General features: G+C 29.8%; 1 protein-coding gene across 3 annotated transcripts in view; it reads left to right on the top strand.

Annotated features, from left to right (window-relative positions):
• The first annotated feature begins 333 nt into the window (after positions 1 to 333).
• The window catches only part of LOC129971314 (rab effector Noc2-like), a 37,134-nt gene continuing 17,007 nt past the window's right edge, over positions 334 to 20,460 (top strand). The window contains exons 1-4 of one of the 3 annotated variants that reach the window (XM_056084946.1): positions 402 to 446; positions 4,234 to 4,476; positions 19,083 to 19,170; positions 20,241 to 20,378. In XM_056084946.1, the coding sequence (XP_055940921.1) occupies positions 19,103 to 19,170; positions 20,241 to 20,378 (206 nt within the window). In that variant the 5' untranslated portion in view covers positions 402 to 446; positions 4,234 to 4,476; positions 19,083 to 19,102. Of the gene's footprint in view, positions 447 to 4,233; positions 4,477 to 16,560; positions 16,583 to 19,082; positions 19,171 to 20,240; positions 20,379 to 20,460 lie in introns of those variants that run through there. The other 2 variants (XM_056084945.1, XM_056084947.1) reach the window with 2 other exon arrangements.

Below are 20,460 nucleotides of genomic sequence, written 5' to 3'. Positions count from 1 at the left end.
ACAATTTAAATGATGTTTTATTCCCACTTAAGTTTGAAGATGCTGACATTGAAAATGAAATCAAATTAAGACATAAAATTGAATTGCTTTGAAAATACCACAAAAAATATATCTCCAAAGTTGTCAATAAGCAATCGTCTGCTTCGCTTATTCAATAATCCGTTTCTGCTATTGTATGTAATATTAAGATAATCTTTGAAAGAAACTGAATTGTTTTTTTGGAAGTATGTTGATTCAAAAGATTAAGATAAATATCTCCTGCGTTTATTTAATGGTTACTTTCTGAAGAAATCCACAGAGAAAGTAAAACAAGCGATCTCGTCGTTTTCCGCTTCCTTTTTTGTTGACACATCCGTTTCAGAAGGATGTGAGTGCTGGCTCTTCCAGTGACTGTTTGCACTTTCACAGAAACTGAAACAGAGGTTCTGAACAGTCGCATATAAACGGTAAGCATTTTCTTTCTATAAAGCGAGACTTCTTAAACGATGTTTCCCGATCCTATATGAAATGATGTGTATAAATTTTGGAATCTCGATCATTGAGAGTTACAGTTTTTGTCAATTTTTTTTATGTTTACATTCAAAAATATTTTAGAATAAAGAATTTTAATGATGTATTTGAAATCAAAATTGCTATAAATATTTAATTAAGTTTTATATTATAATATTAAATTAATATTTCATTAATTTTCTTTTTATTCAATTTATAAATGCACATAGTCGTTTTAATGTCAACAATCAATTTCAATAAAAATCGTTTGGAACAAAATCTACTTTCTTTATTTATGCAATCTAGATGTAATAAAAAAAGAGCCATTTTTAATTAATTTAGAACTTCGAATTTGAGATATCATAGTAGAATAATGCTTCAAATATGTAATTAAGTTTTTTTTTTTAAATTCTATTAGAAAATGCGCATAATAGGTTTAATGTCAACTTACAATTTTAACAAAAATCGTTTGGAATAAAATGTATTTTTTGTATCTATACAACAATTGTCTTGATGTAATAAAAAAAGTACCCTTTTAATTAGTTTCAAACTTCGAGTTTGAGATATCTTTAAATAATAATGCTTTAGATTTGATTTTTTTCTCTAAATTACGTTTATAATTATTGATAATGTTGACACAAGAAAGCTATTTTATACTGGCGCAATATGCGTGAGTGTAAATTCACTAACTAAAATACTGGAAAGTATTTCTGTAAAATATATTAATTTTTTTAAAATTATTGAAAAAAATTATACGGAAATAAAATTAATATTCCTAGTAAATTAATTTTTGGAATGTAAAATGATTAAAAAATTGATTTTTACAACATGGTGCGAGTTTTCAGATGAAAAAAAAATCAATTCTATCAGTTTTTAACTAAAAATTTAATAAAGAGTTTGAAATTTTTTTATTAAGATATCGAACACGTTCGGAGCACTTTTTTTTAGAAAAACATGGTGTATACATACATCAACCATATTTCTGGGTTTAAGACTAATAAAGATTAGTAAAAGAATGTCAATATTTGAAATAAACATTCATAATTTTTTAAAATTTGCATTTAATAGCATACATTCAAGCAAATTCTTAAAAAAACTTCAAATTGACTACACCAAAAAGTATTTTTCTCATCCGAACAAAACTTATACCAAAATAAACTACATAGTTTTCTCTAGGGAATGAACTACAATCGTATGGTTCTAATAATAAATAAAAATTTTACAACAAGTCGAAGATTTATCATGAGATTTTTAATAAATTTCTGACATTATTATTCAAACAATAGGCTGTAAATTAAAAAATATTCACTATATCTAAATTCTTTTTGTTCTTTCCCTAGAAAATAGTATAAAAACAAAGTCCATCAAATTTCATAGTAATATGATAATTATATTTCGAGTTATTTGATTTGAAGTGAGCAACAAATGAGCAAAACTCAGTTTTGAGAAAAATGCATTTAAAATATACAGTAACATGTTTTAATAATAAATTATGGGGCGTACATACTTAAAATTCACCACATTTATAGGTTATACCTTCTTCCTCCTCATATTTTAATAATTTTTTGTTCTTAATCATTTACATTTTTTTTCTGACAATTTTTGCATTTGGCAGTGAATGCTGCTTAGATTCATTTATTCTGTCTTTGTCGAGTTCAGCAAATGCTCTAACTGAATTTGCACTAGGATACACTCCAACAACCTTAAGGTATCCTGTAATCCTATAAAAACTTCGTTAAAATATATTTCGAACATAAATACCCTAATCTGAGGATTCAGAGCTCAACAAAGACATCTTTAGTTACAAATTTCCACAAAACACCGTTGAAACTCTCATTGGCATTTCGTGTTATTCTGTGCAAAACATTTTTCGTATTTAAAACTAAATTTGTGTTTATACAAATTTTTAACATGTTTTTGGCTCTTTATATTGGTACCTCCAGTTATTTAAATGTACACTTCCGGTTTACTTATTATTACAAAAATATTAATATCTTGACTTCTAATTAACGTTGAGACAAAAGTAAACCTGTTTTGGATAGCTCAAAGACTGGTCTATCCAATAAAACAAATTTAGAAAATTTACCATTTTTAGCGAAAATGAACCTTTTCGAGTGTTCAGATACCTTAAGCACTTACTATCCTAGAAGTAATTAACTACCAAATTAGGGAGTTCTATGCATAACGATTTGCCCCATAGAGAGTTTTGCTCTCTTTTTAATCATATATTCCATGATTTTCCGATAGCCATCTATGCCAATTTAAACATTATCATGTTTAAAGTAAAAGTTCTAGACCATATAGGAGACAATACTAGATATTTTTCGAATAATATTTACCCTCCAGCTGCTTTTTCCGAAGATTTCCGTGGTCTGGCAATCAGTCCATTTTCTTACTACTACATCCCGCGTTTTTCGCAGTTTAGAGTGTTTATTTTTACAATTATAGATTTTTATTATATCATATTATTATTGTGTAACATATAATATCTGTTTGAAAATTATTTTAACTTATTTGTAAACCTCGTATCTAAATAGGGATTTTAAAAAATTACGCAATCAGAGGGTTAATGTTACCAATCGATTCGTAAATAATTGCTTCTTTAAAAAATGAGACTCCTGCTTGAATCCATTTTTATTTTACACTAGTTACCTAAGGCGACCAGCTGGCTTCCCAGGAAAATTGGTTACATTTGATTTCAATCGTTTTTGATAATTTCATAATTCCGCCAAATTGTTTGGCATTAAAGCAAATGTTATTTTAATTGTCTTACATATGTCCTGTTCATGGCGCACATGAACCTTTCTGAAGGAAGAAGTCCCATAACATTACACAGCTATTAAAAACATAATAGCTCTTTAGAATAAGGTTCTAAATTCCTCAAAATTGTAACTTTTTATTTATTTATCTCGTTAACTAACTACACAGATACATATAATCCTTCTTCTTTAGTTTTCAACAATGCAAGAAAATCACGCAATAAGATATTTGATGAAACAATGAAAGCAATTTGAATTTCAGGACAATAATATTATTGTTAGAATAACCACTGTTATATTGTTAGAAATCAAACGAAAAGTATTTTTAAAAAATTGCCAAAATTCTGTAAAAATTCGCACTATTATCAAATTGATATTATTAAAAAGAAAATTCTTTTTTTTAAAGTTTGAAATGATGAAGAATTTAACTTTGTGTAATAATAACTTAGGAAGTCATTACGGGAAAACTCCAAGATTTAGCTTCATTCCATTTTATTAGAATTCTAATTAAAAATTTCAAAAAAAAATCGCTCTGAAATGCACTTTCCCACTCTTCAAGGTATATTATACCAAATTCGATAATTGTCGGTCAAACTGCCTAACCTGTAGAGCTCCAAAACACACACACTAGTAGATATATATTATTTTGAATTGCCTAGTCCCTAGTCTATGGAAGATAAAAGAATTCAAAAATAAAATGCGGCTCAGATTCGATTTAGCTCCGTAAATGATTTGTATCGAAAGAATTATTAGTCCTGATATCTTTATACCTAAGTATATCGAATTAGTATTAGATGGAGTGATTTTATGAATTCTGCTCAGATAATAGACTTCAAATGCTCTGCGGAACTTTGAATATAGAGAATTCCGAATACCGGATTTAAAATTCTTTCGTATTACTCTCACCGAGTGTTCAAATGTAGAATTTTAGAGCACATTCAATCGAGTGTGTATGATTTCTGGAAATTACATTTAACTTTTTCAGGTATGTCGGGAATTTATCTTTCTGATCAATTCTTTCGTGAAGGAGCTTAATTAGGTATGTCTTCGATTCAACCGGCGGATATTTCACCTCAATAACTGTAAACAGACGGTAACGTGCTTGCTCACCGCAGCAGATTCCATTCAGCTTTAGATTAAGAATGAGATTCCTTTATTACTTCTTCAATATTGATTGGAAGAAGAATGGGTGTGAACAAAACCGCGAAAATTATTAATCGAATACTCGGTAAGTCGTAACTTTTTTGACAAATAATAAAGTAGACTGAATTTGGATTTTAATAAATTTTATAAAGAAATATATTTCATTTAGTTCATACTTGTAAATATGGAGTTTTATAATCTAAATTATATTAACATATTGAAAAACTAGACTATTCAAAATTTGTTCATTTATAAGTTCTGGATGACAAAGGATAACTTAAAAATGTCTAGCTGGTTTGCCTGAAATGTTGATTATATTTGATTTCAGGTAAATTGCTTAGATATATAATTTCTTAACTTAAGATTTTTCTTTGGCGGAATCTGTTTTATGATAATTATCCCCCAAATAGTATATTTCACCAAATTATCTGATATTAAAGTCGTGTTATATCTTATAACTTTAATTAGCAATTCTTGTATATATATAAATTTATTTCGTGCATCTCGGAAACGGCTCTTATAATTTGAATCAAATTTTAAATTTAGATAAGATTTTGGTTTTTAAGATTATCTATAAAGATGATTTTCCTTAAAAAAAAACATTTTTTTATAACTAACTATTAGAGCCTTTTTCTATCTTCTCTTATGCTGACAATGTCATATAGCGCCATCTCGTAAATTTTTGTGGTACTTGCATTGTTGCCAAAGGATGATAACCGACTGGTACCTAAAAAAGATGGCGCTTTATCACATTATCCGAATACGAATACTTAGGTTCAAATCTAATAAAAACAATGCATTTATTGTCTTAACCAATTCGAATAACATGCTAAACTAAATGCATGCGTGATTTTTTTTTATTTAAATGACCAGTTCACTTGTAGGTAAGATTGAAAAATATTCATATGTGATTATTCGTGTCTAAACATTTTCTCCGAAAAAAAATTACCGAGCCAAGCTTAGTTTTTCAGATGGGTTATATATGCTCTGTTCATTGTGCGGATGCACTTTTCTAATAGAATCCAGTCCCATAAAATCATAGCGCTATTAAAAATTTAATTAATTTTAGCGCTATTAAATATCTGTTTATCTATCTATTAAATTTTGAGATATTGTGACTTTATTTTTTAATTTGTCTTGTAAACTACAAAGATATTAAACAAAATCCTCCTCTAGTTTTCAATAATGGAAAAAATCCACGCGATTAAATATTTGACGAAACGATAAAAACGGTTTGAATTTCAGGGCAACAATGTAATCTACTACTGAAAATTAGGCACAACATCTTTTTTTAAAAATTGCTGAAATCTAGGAAAACTGCGCATGATTATTAAATAAATATTATAAAGAAGAAAATTTTTTAAAACATTTTTGCGCTGTAATATTTATTTTTATACAATAACATTTTAAGAAGTTCACAGGGAAATGAATAAATATTTTTTTATCTATCCATAAAATTCAACGAGGAGCTTCATGAATGTCCAAAGACTGAACAGAACGGCGTTCAAAGTCTGTCCGAGTGGACTAGCAGCAGGCGTAACTTTGAGCATCTATACTACTATTATAAATGTGAAAGTTTGGATGTGTGTCAGTCAATCACGTCAGAACGGCTGAACGGAATTCGATGAAATTTAGCACAGAGGTAGATTATAGTCTGGAATAGGACATAGGCTACTATTTATTCCGGTTAACTGAGTAGTTAATTTTTTATTAATTAAAAATTAACTTTCTCGCCAAAACTCTGAGGTCAAATCCCGCCAAAAATGAATAAGGCTTCAGTTTTTTTTCCCACGCTAATCAAATTAGGCTTAACGTGTTTTCGACAGAATATTTCAAACGATTCTATTTATTTTCTTAGTGTTTGATATATTTAGAATTAAACATTGTTAATTAATCGATCTTTCAGATTCATTCTGAAGTACTTTTAAATTAAAATAAAACATGAATTAAGGAAATTGAAAATTTCTAATTTGTATTGTGTTACCCCAACTGGCGTAGAAAATTCACGCATTTGCGTTACGCCAACTGGTGTTGAAAATTCACGCATGCGCAGTGTGTTCTGATTGTTGACAACTGTGTTTTCATTTTAATTGAAAGTTTAAATATTATGTGTATTATACTGTTGTAGCTATCTCAATCTCGATCGATAAATAAAATAGACTTGACTAGATTTTAAAGAAACACGGACTTGATTTGTTGATTTGTTTTATTTCAGGTATAGTATGTAAATAAATTTTTTTTTTAAATTAGTTGAAGGCTTTTGTAATTAAATTGTATTTATATCTATACTATTATTAAAAATGTGAAAGTTTGGATGGATGGATGTTTGTTAGTAAATCACGCCAGAACGGCTGAACAGAATTGGATGAAATTTTGCTGAGAGATAGATTATAGTCTGGAATAGGACATAGGCTACTATTTATTCCGTCTAGTTGAGTGGTTAATTGTTTATTAATTAAAAACTAACTTTCCCTCCAAAAATCGCCAAATTCAGGGTGTATTTTTTTTCATGCCATTGAGACAATAACAAAAGATAAAGTCATTGATGCTATAAATTCCAATCTATTTCCACGCGTACGAAGTCGCGGGTAAAAGCTAGTGTTACATAATTCATTGCAGATAATAAACAATTGTAATCTGCTTATTACCGACATATATTTTAAGGTAAAAATCAATAAGAAGCATATTATTGATTTCATCCTTCCACCAGCATTCCGTATTTACAGAAAATGACTAATGGTTGTAGAGTCGAAATATGAGACTCCAACAATATATATTGAATGATATTCTTCTTCATGTGGATATAAATTTTTGATCTTTCATGGTAAATATCCGAGTTCGGAATAAAATGTTAATACTGTAAGTTAATTTGTAAAATTGCTCTTCTCTCTACAAATATCTCCAAACTGTACCATATATTTGAATCCAATGCTTCAACCAATCACTTTTCAAAAAACAAGTGATGGTTTTTTTTAGGCACACATTATCTGCTAAACATCTTGTTTCAAAATATTGAATCTTATTAAGTAAAATTACATGTCTAATACGCGGAGGGTATATATTTCTTTTTTCCTCCTTATGGATCTGAAAATGAAAATATGAATAGAAAAGAATAATTTAAGTGATTTGCATCAGCTATTTTTATTTTCTCGTATACAAAATATATAAAAAGGAAATATTGTAACCGTCAAAAAATTCGAACTCAAGATCTTAAAGGATCTCTAAGTTTCAAATTTCCTTGAATATGAAAAACACATTTTTAGAATTATGTTTGTCTCTATGCTCGTGAACACGGAAAGTCAAAAACACTTTGCGTTAGACTGATGAAATTTAGTTCATATGGACTTCATACCAAATTTTGCGATTTTTCTCAATTTATAAACGAAATTCTTACAAAAAAAAAAGGAATAAATATTGATTGTCCTTTGTTGTGATGTGAGTAAAAGTGAACAAGCTACAACAAGTAAAGAACTAGACAGATAAAATTTGGAACACAGGTTTAGCATTTGAAATTTTAAACGAAATCTTCAGAAGGATTGACTGTTTATTGGTCTGTGTTTTTGCACGCGTATAAACACACCGAATTAGGAAAAGAAATTTGGTATTGTGACCATAATTGCAACTTGTGACTATAATTGCAGTTTTACATGTGTTAAGTTGTTTTCAGTTGATCGGAAAAAAGTGCGTTGAAAACAAATTCGTTTTTCGGTATCTATTGCTAAAACTAGGGACTAAATGCCCAGAAATCGTCATGGATTACATGATAGATTTCGTAAAAATGCTAAATTCACTTCTAAGATCTATATTTCGTTACTATTTTTCACCAAAATCATGCAAGGCACTCATGGTCGTATCCAAGGTTCGCAATCATATATGGGAGGAGGAGATAACATTTTTATTATAGCGCACGCGAGAGAGTTTGGGAAGATCACTCCTGTTGGTTATTTAGAGTAAATCTTGATCATAAAACATCCAGCGATACATTTTGCTACATGTAAAATAAACTTTAAAAAAGAATTCTGCCGATGGACTTCTTGTGTACAGCCAAACCACACCACCACCACTGAACTGGCAATATCGACACCTGCCGACGGTTTAGTTTAGTTTAGTTAGCGTTCCGTTATAAAGCAACACTAGGGCTATTTTGGGACGGACCTCCTAATTTTGATCAGATGACGAGGACGACACCTGAGCTGGCACCCCCCCTCTCCACACCACACAACACCAGCGGGAAGACGTTTGGCGATGATGGATTTAACGTGCAACAGACCCCCTTACACGATGGTTCTTCGGTGGAATCGGGTCTCGAACTTGAAACCCTACAGCTCACAAGCCGAGACCTTACCGCGGCTTCCACCTGTCGACGGACTTGAAGATGAAGGGAGATGTTTTGTTCGGAGTTATAAGAATTTGAAAAATCCACCTCCTCCACTAATTGCACCTGTAATTTTTTAAAGGATTTGTAACATGAAGTGAAAAGAGATTGGAAGAGAACGCACCTGATAAGTTTTCCAACAAAGTATTACAAGCTAGTTTACAAAAGCAATTGAAGTTCAAATTCCCTTCTCATCCTCTAACTTTTAAGTAACTGTAGCCTTTGAAAAACTTTCAGCACAAAAGTTGTTCGTTATGGCTTCCTATCCTTCCTATGGCTATGGTTCGAGTGGCTTCCTATCTTCAATAATAAGGATTTTGTGTAGTTTCCTGGCGCAAGAGCCATATTTGGCTATACTGCTCAATTAGGGATTGCAATACCGGACCAAAATTTCAATACCGGTATTCGGTATTTTTTAAATCTTAATACCGGGATACCGGTTTTAATACCGGTATTAGAAATTTTGGAAAAAGAAAGAAAACACAGGTGTTTCTTTTTCTTTTATTTGCCAGTTTTGTTAGAGAGTGTAAATATCACAAAAAATAATTTGTAACTTATAAATTATAACAGTATATAATCACAAAAATAGTAAAGAAACATCTTATTTATTTAAATCACAAAAAAAGTGTAAATATCACTATTCAGTTTGTGGTACTATTACAAATTTTTGAAATGTGATCTAAAAAAACATAATCCATCAATTGTACTGTCATTAAGCCTGAAAAGTAATTTTGTGTAAAAATTACCAGCTGTTGAAAACGCTCTTTCGGCATCTATGCTAGTTGGTGGTACTGTTAGCAATGCACGATATACTTTTTCCAAGTATTTACTTCTAAATCCCTCATCTTCAAATAAATCGATTTCTTATTGGATGGTTTTGGATATAGCTGATTTCTGTTTTGTATTTTGGTTCGTTGAAATTTTTTTATTTATAGCTAATTCTAATTTTTGTTCAAGAGACAATTCCTTTTCACTACCAACAGTAGTGACATCATAATCTTCGATAATTGAACCGAATTCTGAATGTGGATAGGTTTGTGGGAAAAAAATTTTTAAGAAACTTTACTCTAACTTAATTAGATTTTAATTGGTTATTTTCTTTTTTTCTTTTCATTTTCATTTTTAAAATCATTAGAATTATGTAAATACCATAAGACATTTTCTATTTCGGTATGCCTTTCTTCTGTGCGATTTCTCAATGTAATATATAATTCTTCAGATACTAATGTGTGCTGTTCTTTCTGTGACTGCAACATGAAATTTATTGTTGCATTAGCTGTTAATAAATTAGAATCTCTCCGACATAATGCCTCAATAGTCAGTTTTATTGGAAGTAGAGCTGATATAGTTCTGGTTATTAAGTCGAATTCACTATCTGAAAAATTAATTTACAGGTTTAAGTCGATTATTGCTTTTTGGATTGGATTTCTCAGTTTCAAAAATCGTTCCATCATTAGGAGTAAACTGTTCCAACGTGTTTTAGAATCTGGTATTGCCATATATTCTGTTTTATTTTCAGTTAGTATATATTTTAGTAATATATCCTTTTTATAGGGGAACGTTTAAATATTTTAACAATTTTTCGCACTTTATAAATTATAGGAAGCAATTTTTGATAGGTTAATATTTCATCCTCATTAGCAATATCTTCTTCAACAATGACATTGTCATTATCTTCATTGTCACTATCACTCTCACTCTTACTCTTTTCAAAGTTGGAATCCGAAGTTTCTATATCCACAGTATTTGGATTCTTCTGTTCTTTATATTTTTGGTATAATACATCTATTACTCCTAATTGAATTCCATGTGCATAGCACAACTGCTGATTTGCACCCATCCACTTTCCAACTTTCCAACTTTTTTCATAATTGTTGCTCCATCAGTTGTTATGGATACAATATTTTATTCAGGGATAATCCATGTTTCGCTAATTTAGATTTAAGCCATTAATTAAGCCATTCATTAGCTAGTTAATTTCGCCCGTTAGGGAGACATAAAAACTAAAACGTATGCTATTTTGCTATGTTGGCGATCCTTGAACATATAGTGGAGACAATTTAAAAAATTTCTAGTAAATAACGAAAAACTGGTATTTAAACTTGTGAATACCGGTATTACAAAATTAACAAATGGCTCAAAATACCGGTATTCGGTATCCCAGTATACCGGTATTGCAATCCCTATGCTCAATAATAAGGGAGTTATGGCTAAATGAAAATTTTAATCCATCTCATTTTCACTCTTTGATCTGGTTAGTCTATCTTCGAACTCGGAAGAGATTTTCATCCTTCCTACAACACATTCGATTCTTCCAAAGAGTCATTGATTGAAATCTAATCAAAATGACTCTAATTAGGATCACAAGGTAATATGATACAGATCGCTAGAAAGTATAACTCCAACGCTTCACAAATTCACTTTCAAGCGTACATGAAAATGAAAAAGCAGGATTTTAAAATAAAATACGAAGAGAGATGCCTCAGCACTAATGGATGGGACATCACTGCGCAACTTTTTAGAATTAATTTTCGTTTTTTAAAACTTGATTTGATTCCTTCCGGATTCAAAATGAATTAAACCTGACAGGTGAGAATCTAACGAGTTAGCATAATATAAATATTAAAATCCATAATTACCAAAAAATCTTTGACTTTATTTTAAAATTTGCTTTCAGTGAGTTACGAATAATTAAGTTTTAAAATTAAATGTTCATTCATCCTCAAGGGAAAAAAAAAAAAAAAAAAAAAAAACCGACGACATTTTGCTTATAATTTCAGAAAAATAATTTCTGATTGATATAATTCTGCATTCTGAAAAAGAAAAGTCTGAAATCCTTTAGAAGGAAAGGTTTTTTGATTTCAACATCGAATAAATATAAATATTTATTTGATGATTTTTCATTCAAATTTTCATCATTCTTCTAAAATGCTGAAAAAATTTCAATAATTTTTCATTGAAATAGTTCCTTTTGTCTTGTTTTCTTTATAAACTTTTCATACGTTTGAATCTTTTGATACAATCAGTTTCTGAGATTTTTTTTCTTTCCAAAAGTAAGATTTGCGTCGTACTAGGAAAGACGTCATCTTTAAATAATTGGCTTCGAATGAATTTATTTGTTCATCTGTTATTAAATGTAGATCATGAACGATAGCAAAGTTCAGTGAAATAGAAGTCATTTGGAGATTATAAGTTTGTGTCTCTGTGCTTACAGAAGAAAAAAAATATCGTTTTAGTAACACACTGATACTTTTAGATAGCAATATTGAAAAGCATGGTGATCAGTGTTAATGGTTAAAATGTACTCGAGGTATAAGCAATTCTTTCATAGTAATCAGAATTCAGTTCATTTGTTCGGAAAAAGAATGTATTATGATTAATCAAAATCGAATCGTCTGCAGGTCATGAATTTTAATCTAATTCTATTATTTATTTGTTCGGAAAGAATTCTTTTAGTATTTTGGAGTAGAAGAAATATCTTATTATTAAACTAAACATCTTTGCCATAATCATGTCCGTTTTATGAAAATTAGAAGTATTTTTTTCTCCTCTGATAAATAATTTAAAAAATAAATCTAATTTTGGTACTTGTTTAGGCGAGAATGGGGGGCATTTCGCGCATCTAATGGGTTTTTGCAATAGTAAATTTAATAATGTTTTTACACGGACCAGCATTTAATATTCATTAACTGTAACCTTTAAGTTGTTCAAGCAATTTACTTTAAAAAAAAGATTTTTGTAAAAAGTTTATTTGCTCAGTATTACTCCGAACGGTGGATAATTCCACGCATGTGATTTTTGGTTTGAATTTGGTGAATAATAATAATAATAAAAAAAAAAAAAGACTTAAAGTGCCGTTTTAATAACTGCTTTTAGTTCGCATTGGCTCCGAGATCCCTTATAAATACTTAATGTGTAATTTCGATGCATCTGTAAAATAAACAAGATATCCTTTAGGTAAAGGATTTTTATTACTAGATAATACCGCGAATTTAATTTTATACTGAATAATACCGTGCAACAGCTTTCCGATTGCGCGGATATTGCACACACAATCAATTTATTGAAAAGGCCTTATTTCGATTCGCTAAATTAATTAAAAAGTAGCCTATTCTAATGAGAAAACGCTGGTGGGGTTTAAAATATTTTCACGTGGAATTTGCTGTTTATTTCTTTATTTTATTTCTTTAAAAAGAAGTAGAGACCTTTTAAAAACTAAAGACCCGAAATAATGGGGGAAAAAAAACCCGTCGATTCCTTATAATATACGAAAATTTTTAATGAAAACTAGAAATTGAAAAGGGAAGAAGCTCATTTTAACACACATCCCTTTCACTATGTAGGCAGGTGATTCGATACCCTTTCCCGCGCTTTTTACTACTAAAAACAGCTGTGCACGGAACTGCCAGCTGTACGAAATTACCTCTTTTTCCTCTAATGATATATAAAAGAATTTATCATTCCTTTAGTTTTGATATTTTATGGCTTATCCTAATAATTGTAATGATTCCTGACGATTCATGCAATAAATGATACTAAAATTAAAGCTTTATATAATTTGAAAATTTCATCACTTCCTCGTTGAAATCATAAACTTTAAGCATACTGAAATCAGCACAAATGCTATTTTTTATTTCTAAGGACTAAGACCCAGGGGAAAAATAGAATATTATTTTTCTGCTAAAATGTGGAAACTTCTAAAATGGAAGATTTTATGTTTTGAACTTCATTAATGGATTTTAAAAAAATATAAAATCTTCAATCACATATTTTACTATTATATAAGAACATTTTTATTTTACAATATACACTTTGATTATCATTAGTTAGATTTTTGAACCATATTTGATCACATGAAATGCGTTGATGGATTGAATCATCCGCAGTATTCTGAATAAATTAAATTGAGCTTTATCCCATATCTTTTTTGTTATACGATATTCATTATTTTTATGGTTCTGATTAGAACAAAAAGTTTTAAAATCGTAAAAGTTTTTTGTTGCTGTTATCTGTTTAAGTTTGCGTTGTAACACCAACTCATGCTTACATTTGATTGGGTCCAACCTACTGGATTTCTGTTTCGATTTCTTTTTTAATTCTAATAATTTCTCTCGGTGATTTGTTTTTACTACAACAGTGCGTTAAACATTTTTCGTTTTTTAAATTTTATTCAGCTTTTAGTTGTTTTTCTTTACCACCAGGGCGTTCGTTGTCTGTATTTTCGAACAACTTCTGGTCTTCGTTTTTACTCTTTTTAAGTTGATAACTTTTTAGATCCATGAATTTTATACAGCCACGAAGAAAATACAATTTAAGAAAATAATTTGATTTATTTTGAAGAAGTAAAATAAAGACAAAAACGCTTACAATTCCCCTTCAAAGATAAAGATTTAAAAAAATAAATCGAGCAAAAGAACTAAAGCACGTGTAGCTTCTGGATTTTTCTTTGGCTGATAATTTTTATATTATGTTACTAATAAATGTTTCTGTTCTTTATTTATTTATTTCTTTATTTAAATAATTTTCTTCAATTTGATTCTCATGCATTTAACACGTTCGCTGCCATGATTAATGTTTGTGATTCAGATCACGATCTAATGAGATGCTTACTTATATGCTCTCTTTTAATTGTAGTAGAGAAGAGAATATTAGATAATAGGTATGAATTAAGGCGATTCACATGGTGAACAATGTATTAAAATAAGGAGATATAAACTAAACACAGACGTGTTCTGCTCGCATCAAATTATACACTTTTGGAAACATTAATTAATATTTTATAAATATTTTATTATTATTAATTTCTATAATAACATAAAGGCATTTGAAATAATGAGTAATTTTTCATTAATTTTTGCATTTTAAATTGCTTAATACTATCAGTCTATTGAAGATTTAAAATAAAAAATATTCAGTTATTTGATGCGTGAGTCAGTCTGGTCATTCTATATGAAGGAGATAAGCCATATGAGACGGATACACATTTGTTTTATGAATTAATGTGTTCGTGCTGTATCGAAGTCTTACTAAGTGAAATTAGTATCTCTTTCTTTTTCTCTCACACACAAAACCGTGTGAGAGGAGAAATTTCAGAAATACGAAGAATTTCTAAATGTGTTAAACATTGCAATTTGAAAACCAGAATGCCGTTATACTGAAGAATTGTAGTTATCGTACTATAATATATTGGAAACTTCTTATTAAGATGCTGCGTTGTTAACCACGCTTATCTCTCCAAGTAAGAAAGCAGAAGTAATATTTGTGTGTTGGATAGGACAGTAGACTTTACAGGATAGACCATTAGACTTAGATCCACAAAATTTAGCACAAATAAACTTTAGGGAGTAGGAATGTGCAGATAATTTTTTGTGAAACTTTAATTGATGAAAAATTTAGCAAAATTCTAAAGTTTTCTCATCAAAACTTCCAAAAATAATTACAACACACATTTTTTTTTTCATATCGCCTTAAAATTCAAAAGATCGTCGCTTTAATTTGCATGCCATGCAATTTATTTTACATATTGGGCATACTAGATTCACCCATATTCATTTGCTGCTAGGTGAACAACCACCTCTATGTTCTCAGTGTGACTGTTAAATGTCTATCCAACATATATTGTCAGAATGCCCAAATTTCAATGTTCATAATTTGCTATTTTTTCAAAACACGAACATTCCATTACCTTTCTTACTTGGTAAGATACCAATGCTCAAATTCTTGCATTTTTAAATATCGGATTTTATGCACTCATTTAAACTTGTTTGTTTTTGGGTATTTTTTTTTACACTATCCGTTTTTGATTACTGTACATTGGTATGATTTAAACCCTAATTTTTGCACAGCATAGTCAAAACCATGGCGCTTGCGCCAGAAAAATCCAAAAAAAAAAAAATTATTTTATTAATTTTGACAATTTTTTTGAATAATTTACAACAATAGATTCCATTGTTGCATTGTTGTTGAAATGTTTTTTATTGCTTCATCAACTATTTAATGATGGGATTTTTCTCCATTGTTGAAAGCTAAAAGAAAGATTCTGTTTGTTATCTTCAAAATGAAACACGAGGAGGGAATACCTTTGTCTTATTCCTCATGTAAAACAGGAATATAATACCACAATAACGACAATAAGAAAAATGTGCTATTGGGATATAGATTAATCGTATACTTACGTTTTTAATGGTACTATGATTTTGGCTCCAACACTTCGATGACTTGTTCGAAACACACAATGATTTGTTCGAAATAATGATAATATAAAGAACAACTGTAAGACTATTAACATAATATAGCTTTAATATTATTGCAATTTGATCCTTAAAAACAGTTTGCTGTGATAATAATTAATGAGCAAATTGTGCTAAGTAGACATAATTAAAATTAAATGCAATCACTATTTCTGGCCAATTAATTGGCCGCCAAATTCATAGAATAGTACTTTAAAAAATAGATCACTATTTTTTGATTTAACGATATGTGATGTCTTACAGTTTAGAAGCACCAGATCAATTAAACTATCTGCAAACTTTTTAAGAGTTAGAACTCAGAATTTGTTTAGTTCAGCGAAATATATTTCTAGAATTTCTGTTTTTTTATTTGTAATTTCCATTACGACGAACTAGTTGCTGTTTATTATGTAATGTATTTTCCTGTGTTATTGCCCTTTTCGATGCAAAGCAGCCGTATTTCCTGATTTTGTATGATCTTCCTTGAGGAAATGTGATTGCGATTGTTTCAATTTTCGAGTGAATGTTTATTCTGCCATCTTTAAATCTGCTGCCAATAAGTTTTAAAGAAATTTCTTATAAAGGAGGTAAGGATTTAAGTCGAGCTCAAATAACATATTTTTCTTCCTATTGGATTTGCGAATGTGAAAAAGAGTGGTATGTAATCACTCGCAACCAGGTGGTGAACGTTTAAGATAGTTTTATTTTTAATTGGAATAAGGCCATTTTTTCGAGTATACATAAAAACTATTTCACTTTTCGTAATTTTGGACCTTGGTTAGATGATGAGGGCTATACTTGAGCCTGCTCCTAATTGCACCTAATCAGCTGGAACATGCTTATTTCAGACGGATTAAACATGCACCAGAAAGAATATTTGATAGAATCGAAAATCCTAATCTCGTAGTCCTGACCTTCCTGACCCAAAAATATTTTGCGTATACCTTTTATCCGGAGTAATAATTTTAAGTCTTAAACTAAGTTGTCAATTTCACATTAAGTTATTTAATGGAAACTTATACTTCTCCAAAAATAGTTCCCGTATATGTCATTAAATATGGGAAAATATTACCGTAACAAAAATATATTCCGCATCTTATCGTTGCTCTTTATTCATGAATATACCTTTCGTAATTTAATTAATCTAGTTTAATTAATTTAGTAATCGCTTTTTAATTTCGTTGTTTTTATATCATGTTCATGATTTTTTTTTACCATATACTTAATTGTTGGTTTTATTTTGTAACGTTTTTCATTTCAAATCGAAATTTGGAATGTCAAAATCTTCTTCATGACCAGAATTATAAAGGTTAATTAAAAGTCTCAGCAAGGAAAACTTTGCTAATTACTTAAAAAATGACGCTTGTCTCCTTACTAAGTTTCTGTAAAGGTCCCAATGATTTCGCCGCCAAAAGAAGGCATTTAACGACATCCATTTGGCATGTTTTAACTCTTAGCAATTGTTTAGAAGCTATTGTCAGAGCTTTTATTCTCAGCTTGTTGAATGAATAATTTTGGTAGTCAACTTGAGTGACTTGAACAGTCCAAGTTTTGCTTATATCATTATATAACTTCATTTCAGAATCATTTTGATTTACATTTTATGTTACACTTTAGCTTAGTTGAACCGGAAATCGGGGATAATTTTGCCTATTTCTCAAATTTTTTTTCACTTTTTTCAAATCGTATGCTTTCCATATTTGTTTTATAAGTATTTCAGATATCAAGATGCATTAAGATAAGTTGGGAAGTTGCATTCATCAGAATTATGATGACACTGCGTTGCAATTTGTTATTTATATTGTGGTTAGTAAAGAAATGACCAGTTCCTATTGTCAAAATTGCTGAACGATCTTTGTTACGGTATATCTTGCCGACATTGGCTGGCATTCAGAATATCGAATAACATTGTGGAAATATCTTACAATATCTTGTGCTAAGAGGGGTGAAAAGCATTTGAAAGCTATAATATTCTTAAAGAATCATGGTCAATCCAAATGCTTCCATTTGAAGAAATCAAGATGCCAAACTTAATTGATCTGTGATAAAATTCTCGAACAAGATCTTATTCGAGAAGATTAAGGAATACCTCTTGTTGGTCTTCGGGAAAGATTCATTTGATTTTTTTTTGGGGGGGGGGTAGGGTAGGCAAATTCTAAAATTTTACAGTTGTTGGGAAAAGATAGATCCGAACCAAGTACTTCCACAGCAAATCCAATTAGGGTTGGGAGGAACAATGGAACACCAATCACAGGAATGACTATAGCAGAGAAAGGAATTTGGTTATTATTTACCTTACATTATATATATCACGAGAATGATGAAATGTTGAAAGTAAATATTTCCTGAGAGAATAATAGTATGGTCCTTTAAAACTAAAGCTTAAAACATTTGTTGTGGTAAAGTTTTTGGAAGAAAAAAAAGTGCCATGTATTTCGTTGATCAACTCATCCCAGCATGTAAACGAAGTATTATATCTTCGTCGAATGACTAAAAGGAAAGCTTTTATTTCCCAAACTTTCATAATGAAACTTTACAATATATACGAAATATCGTGCACATAATTGACGCTACTTACAATGAAAAACATGGAAAATTTACCTTTTCTGACGAAATTATAAAATTTCTTATACTTTTAGGTTTATGAATTGTAAATATTTCAATTTTTATGTTTCATATATTTTTGAGAAACTTACTCATTATATGGAGAAAGTTAGAGTTATTACTCATGTGAAAAGTATCTTTTCAAAATTTAAAAAATCTTTTTTCTTGTGTTGAGGCAATTTTGACTGGTTTTAAAATAGATGGCAAAAATTCTCCTTTCCCAGTATAATTTTGCCAACGCTGTTTATTTTTTTATTGTATAAATGTTTACATCAACTATCATGTTTCTATAGAATGTAAAACCAGTGATTGAAAGTAATGGCTTATGATGGTACTGAAATATTTTTATACATTGCTAATTTACAAAACAGTTGAAAGAAAAGAAAAATGCATCAAAGTTGTCTCATCTTACTGTATCCAATAATTATGCGTAGTTTATTTCTTTTCATACGGAATGTACTACCATCATCTTTCTTTTTCTAGATTGTTGACTGAAAGTTACGATGTCTATCTATAAAGAAAACCATCGTTGGAATTGCCCCAGCGACAGAGAGCTTGTACTTCGTGCCAAGTATGTAGATATTTCGAATGTCACGTGTTTATAATCATAAATTTTACTTCTCTTGAATTTTTTTTAAAAATCTGAATCATAATTAAGTATAAATAGAAGTATATTGTAAACTTATGTTTGATTTAATTTAAATATTTCAGAAGATGATTTTTTTTGTTATTATTGCTCATTGAATTTGGTAGAGGTACTTTCTGTCAAACTTTTCACAATGTCAGGTTCCAGGAAGAAAATCTTTTAGGAGCTCATTACTCATTGATGCAAAGAACATTCAATAATTTATTAGAATAATGAAGCAATTTGGTTACATGGGGACTATTAAAGCAGGGAAGGGTGGAGTACGAAAATGAGAATAATTGTCAAACATTGAGATAATTCTTCGAGTATACTTTCTCAATTACCTCGCAACTATAGTGGATGGACCTACTAAAGTTCTCTTTGCTCTTCACCTACGGGGTATAGTATGAAAGTGACGGGCAGAGACTCCACATATAACAACACGGGCAGTAAGACTCATTCGAAATAGATTTAACCCTTTATGAACATTTCAAATATGGATCTAAAGCAAAGAAGTACAATGGTATAATTATTATATGTTAAAAACAGCCGAGAATTTGCTTACTTCAAATCATTATTTTTATTTTCTTTTTTGATTGTAGTCACTTGTGTTCAATGTTCCACTTGGACCATGTCCACATATATAGGAAATCTTCAACGATTTTCGGTATACGGAGCCAAAATATACTATCAAGTCATCACTGTCCTTTAAAGTATCGTGAATAGTCCTAAGTACCTCTTAATCCTTTAGACGAATTTTCTTAATCTAACTAGATGACAAACCCTATTTGGGACGTTTATTGATATTTCAATCTTTATAATTACACAAGAGACGCTTTGGTTATTGAAGCGTTTCCAAGAGATTTTTCACGTTTTCAGTTATTTAATATTTTGAAGGGATTTATATACGTATTTTCTATGATTTGGCGGATTGAGGACAGCTTTTTTTAAATTTTTGTTTCATATTTCCAACATCAATTTTTGTGTAAGTAATTTTCCTTCATGTTTTATTTTAGATTGAATTCTGGATGGTCCGTTCATAGCCAAGATTACTTTCGGAAGAATGAGGCTATTCAAGAGCCAGAGCTTCAATCCATAGAAAATGTCATGGAAAGAGCAAAGCAGGTTGAACTATTAGAAAGAGAACGAGTTGGGTGAGAATGCAATTTTCTTCTTTGTAGCTGATAAAAGTCAATCAACTTAAATTCAGAATTGCTATCAGCTAACAAAAATTTT

Source organism: Argiope bruennichi, chromosome 6 (genome assembly GCF_947563725.1).
Source record: "Argiope bruennichi chromosome 6, qqArgBrue1.1, whole genome shotgun sequence".
Lineage (NCBI taxonomy): Eukaryota > Metazoa > Arthropoda > Arachnida > Araneae > Araneidae > Argiope > Argiope bruennichi.
This window is presented reverse-complemented; position numbering and strand designations above follow the sequence as displayed.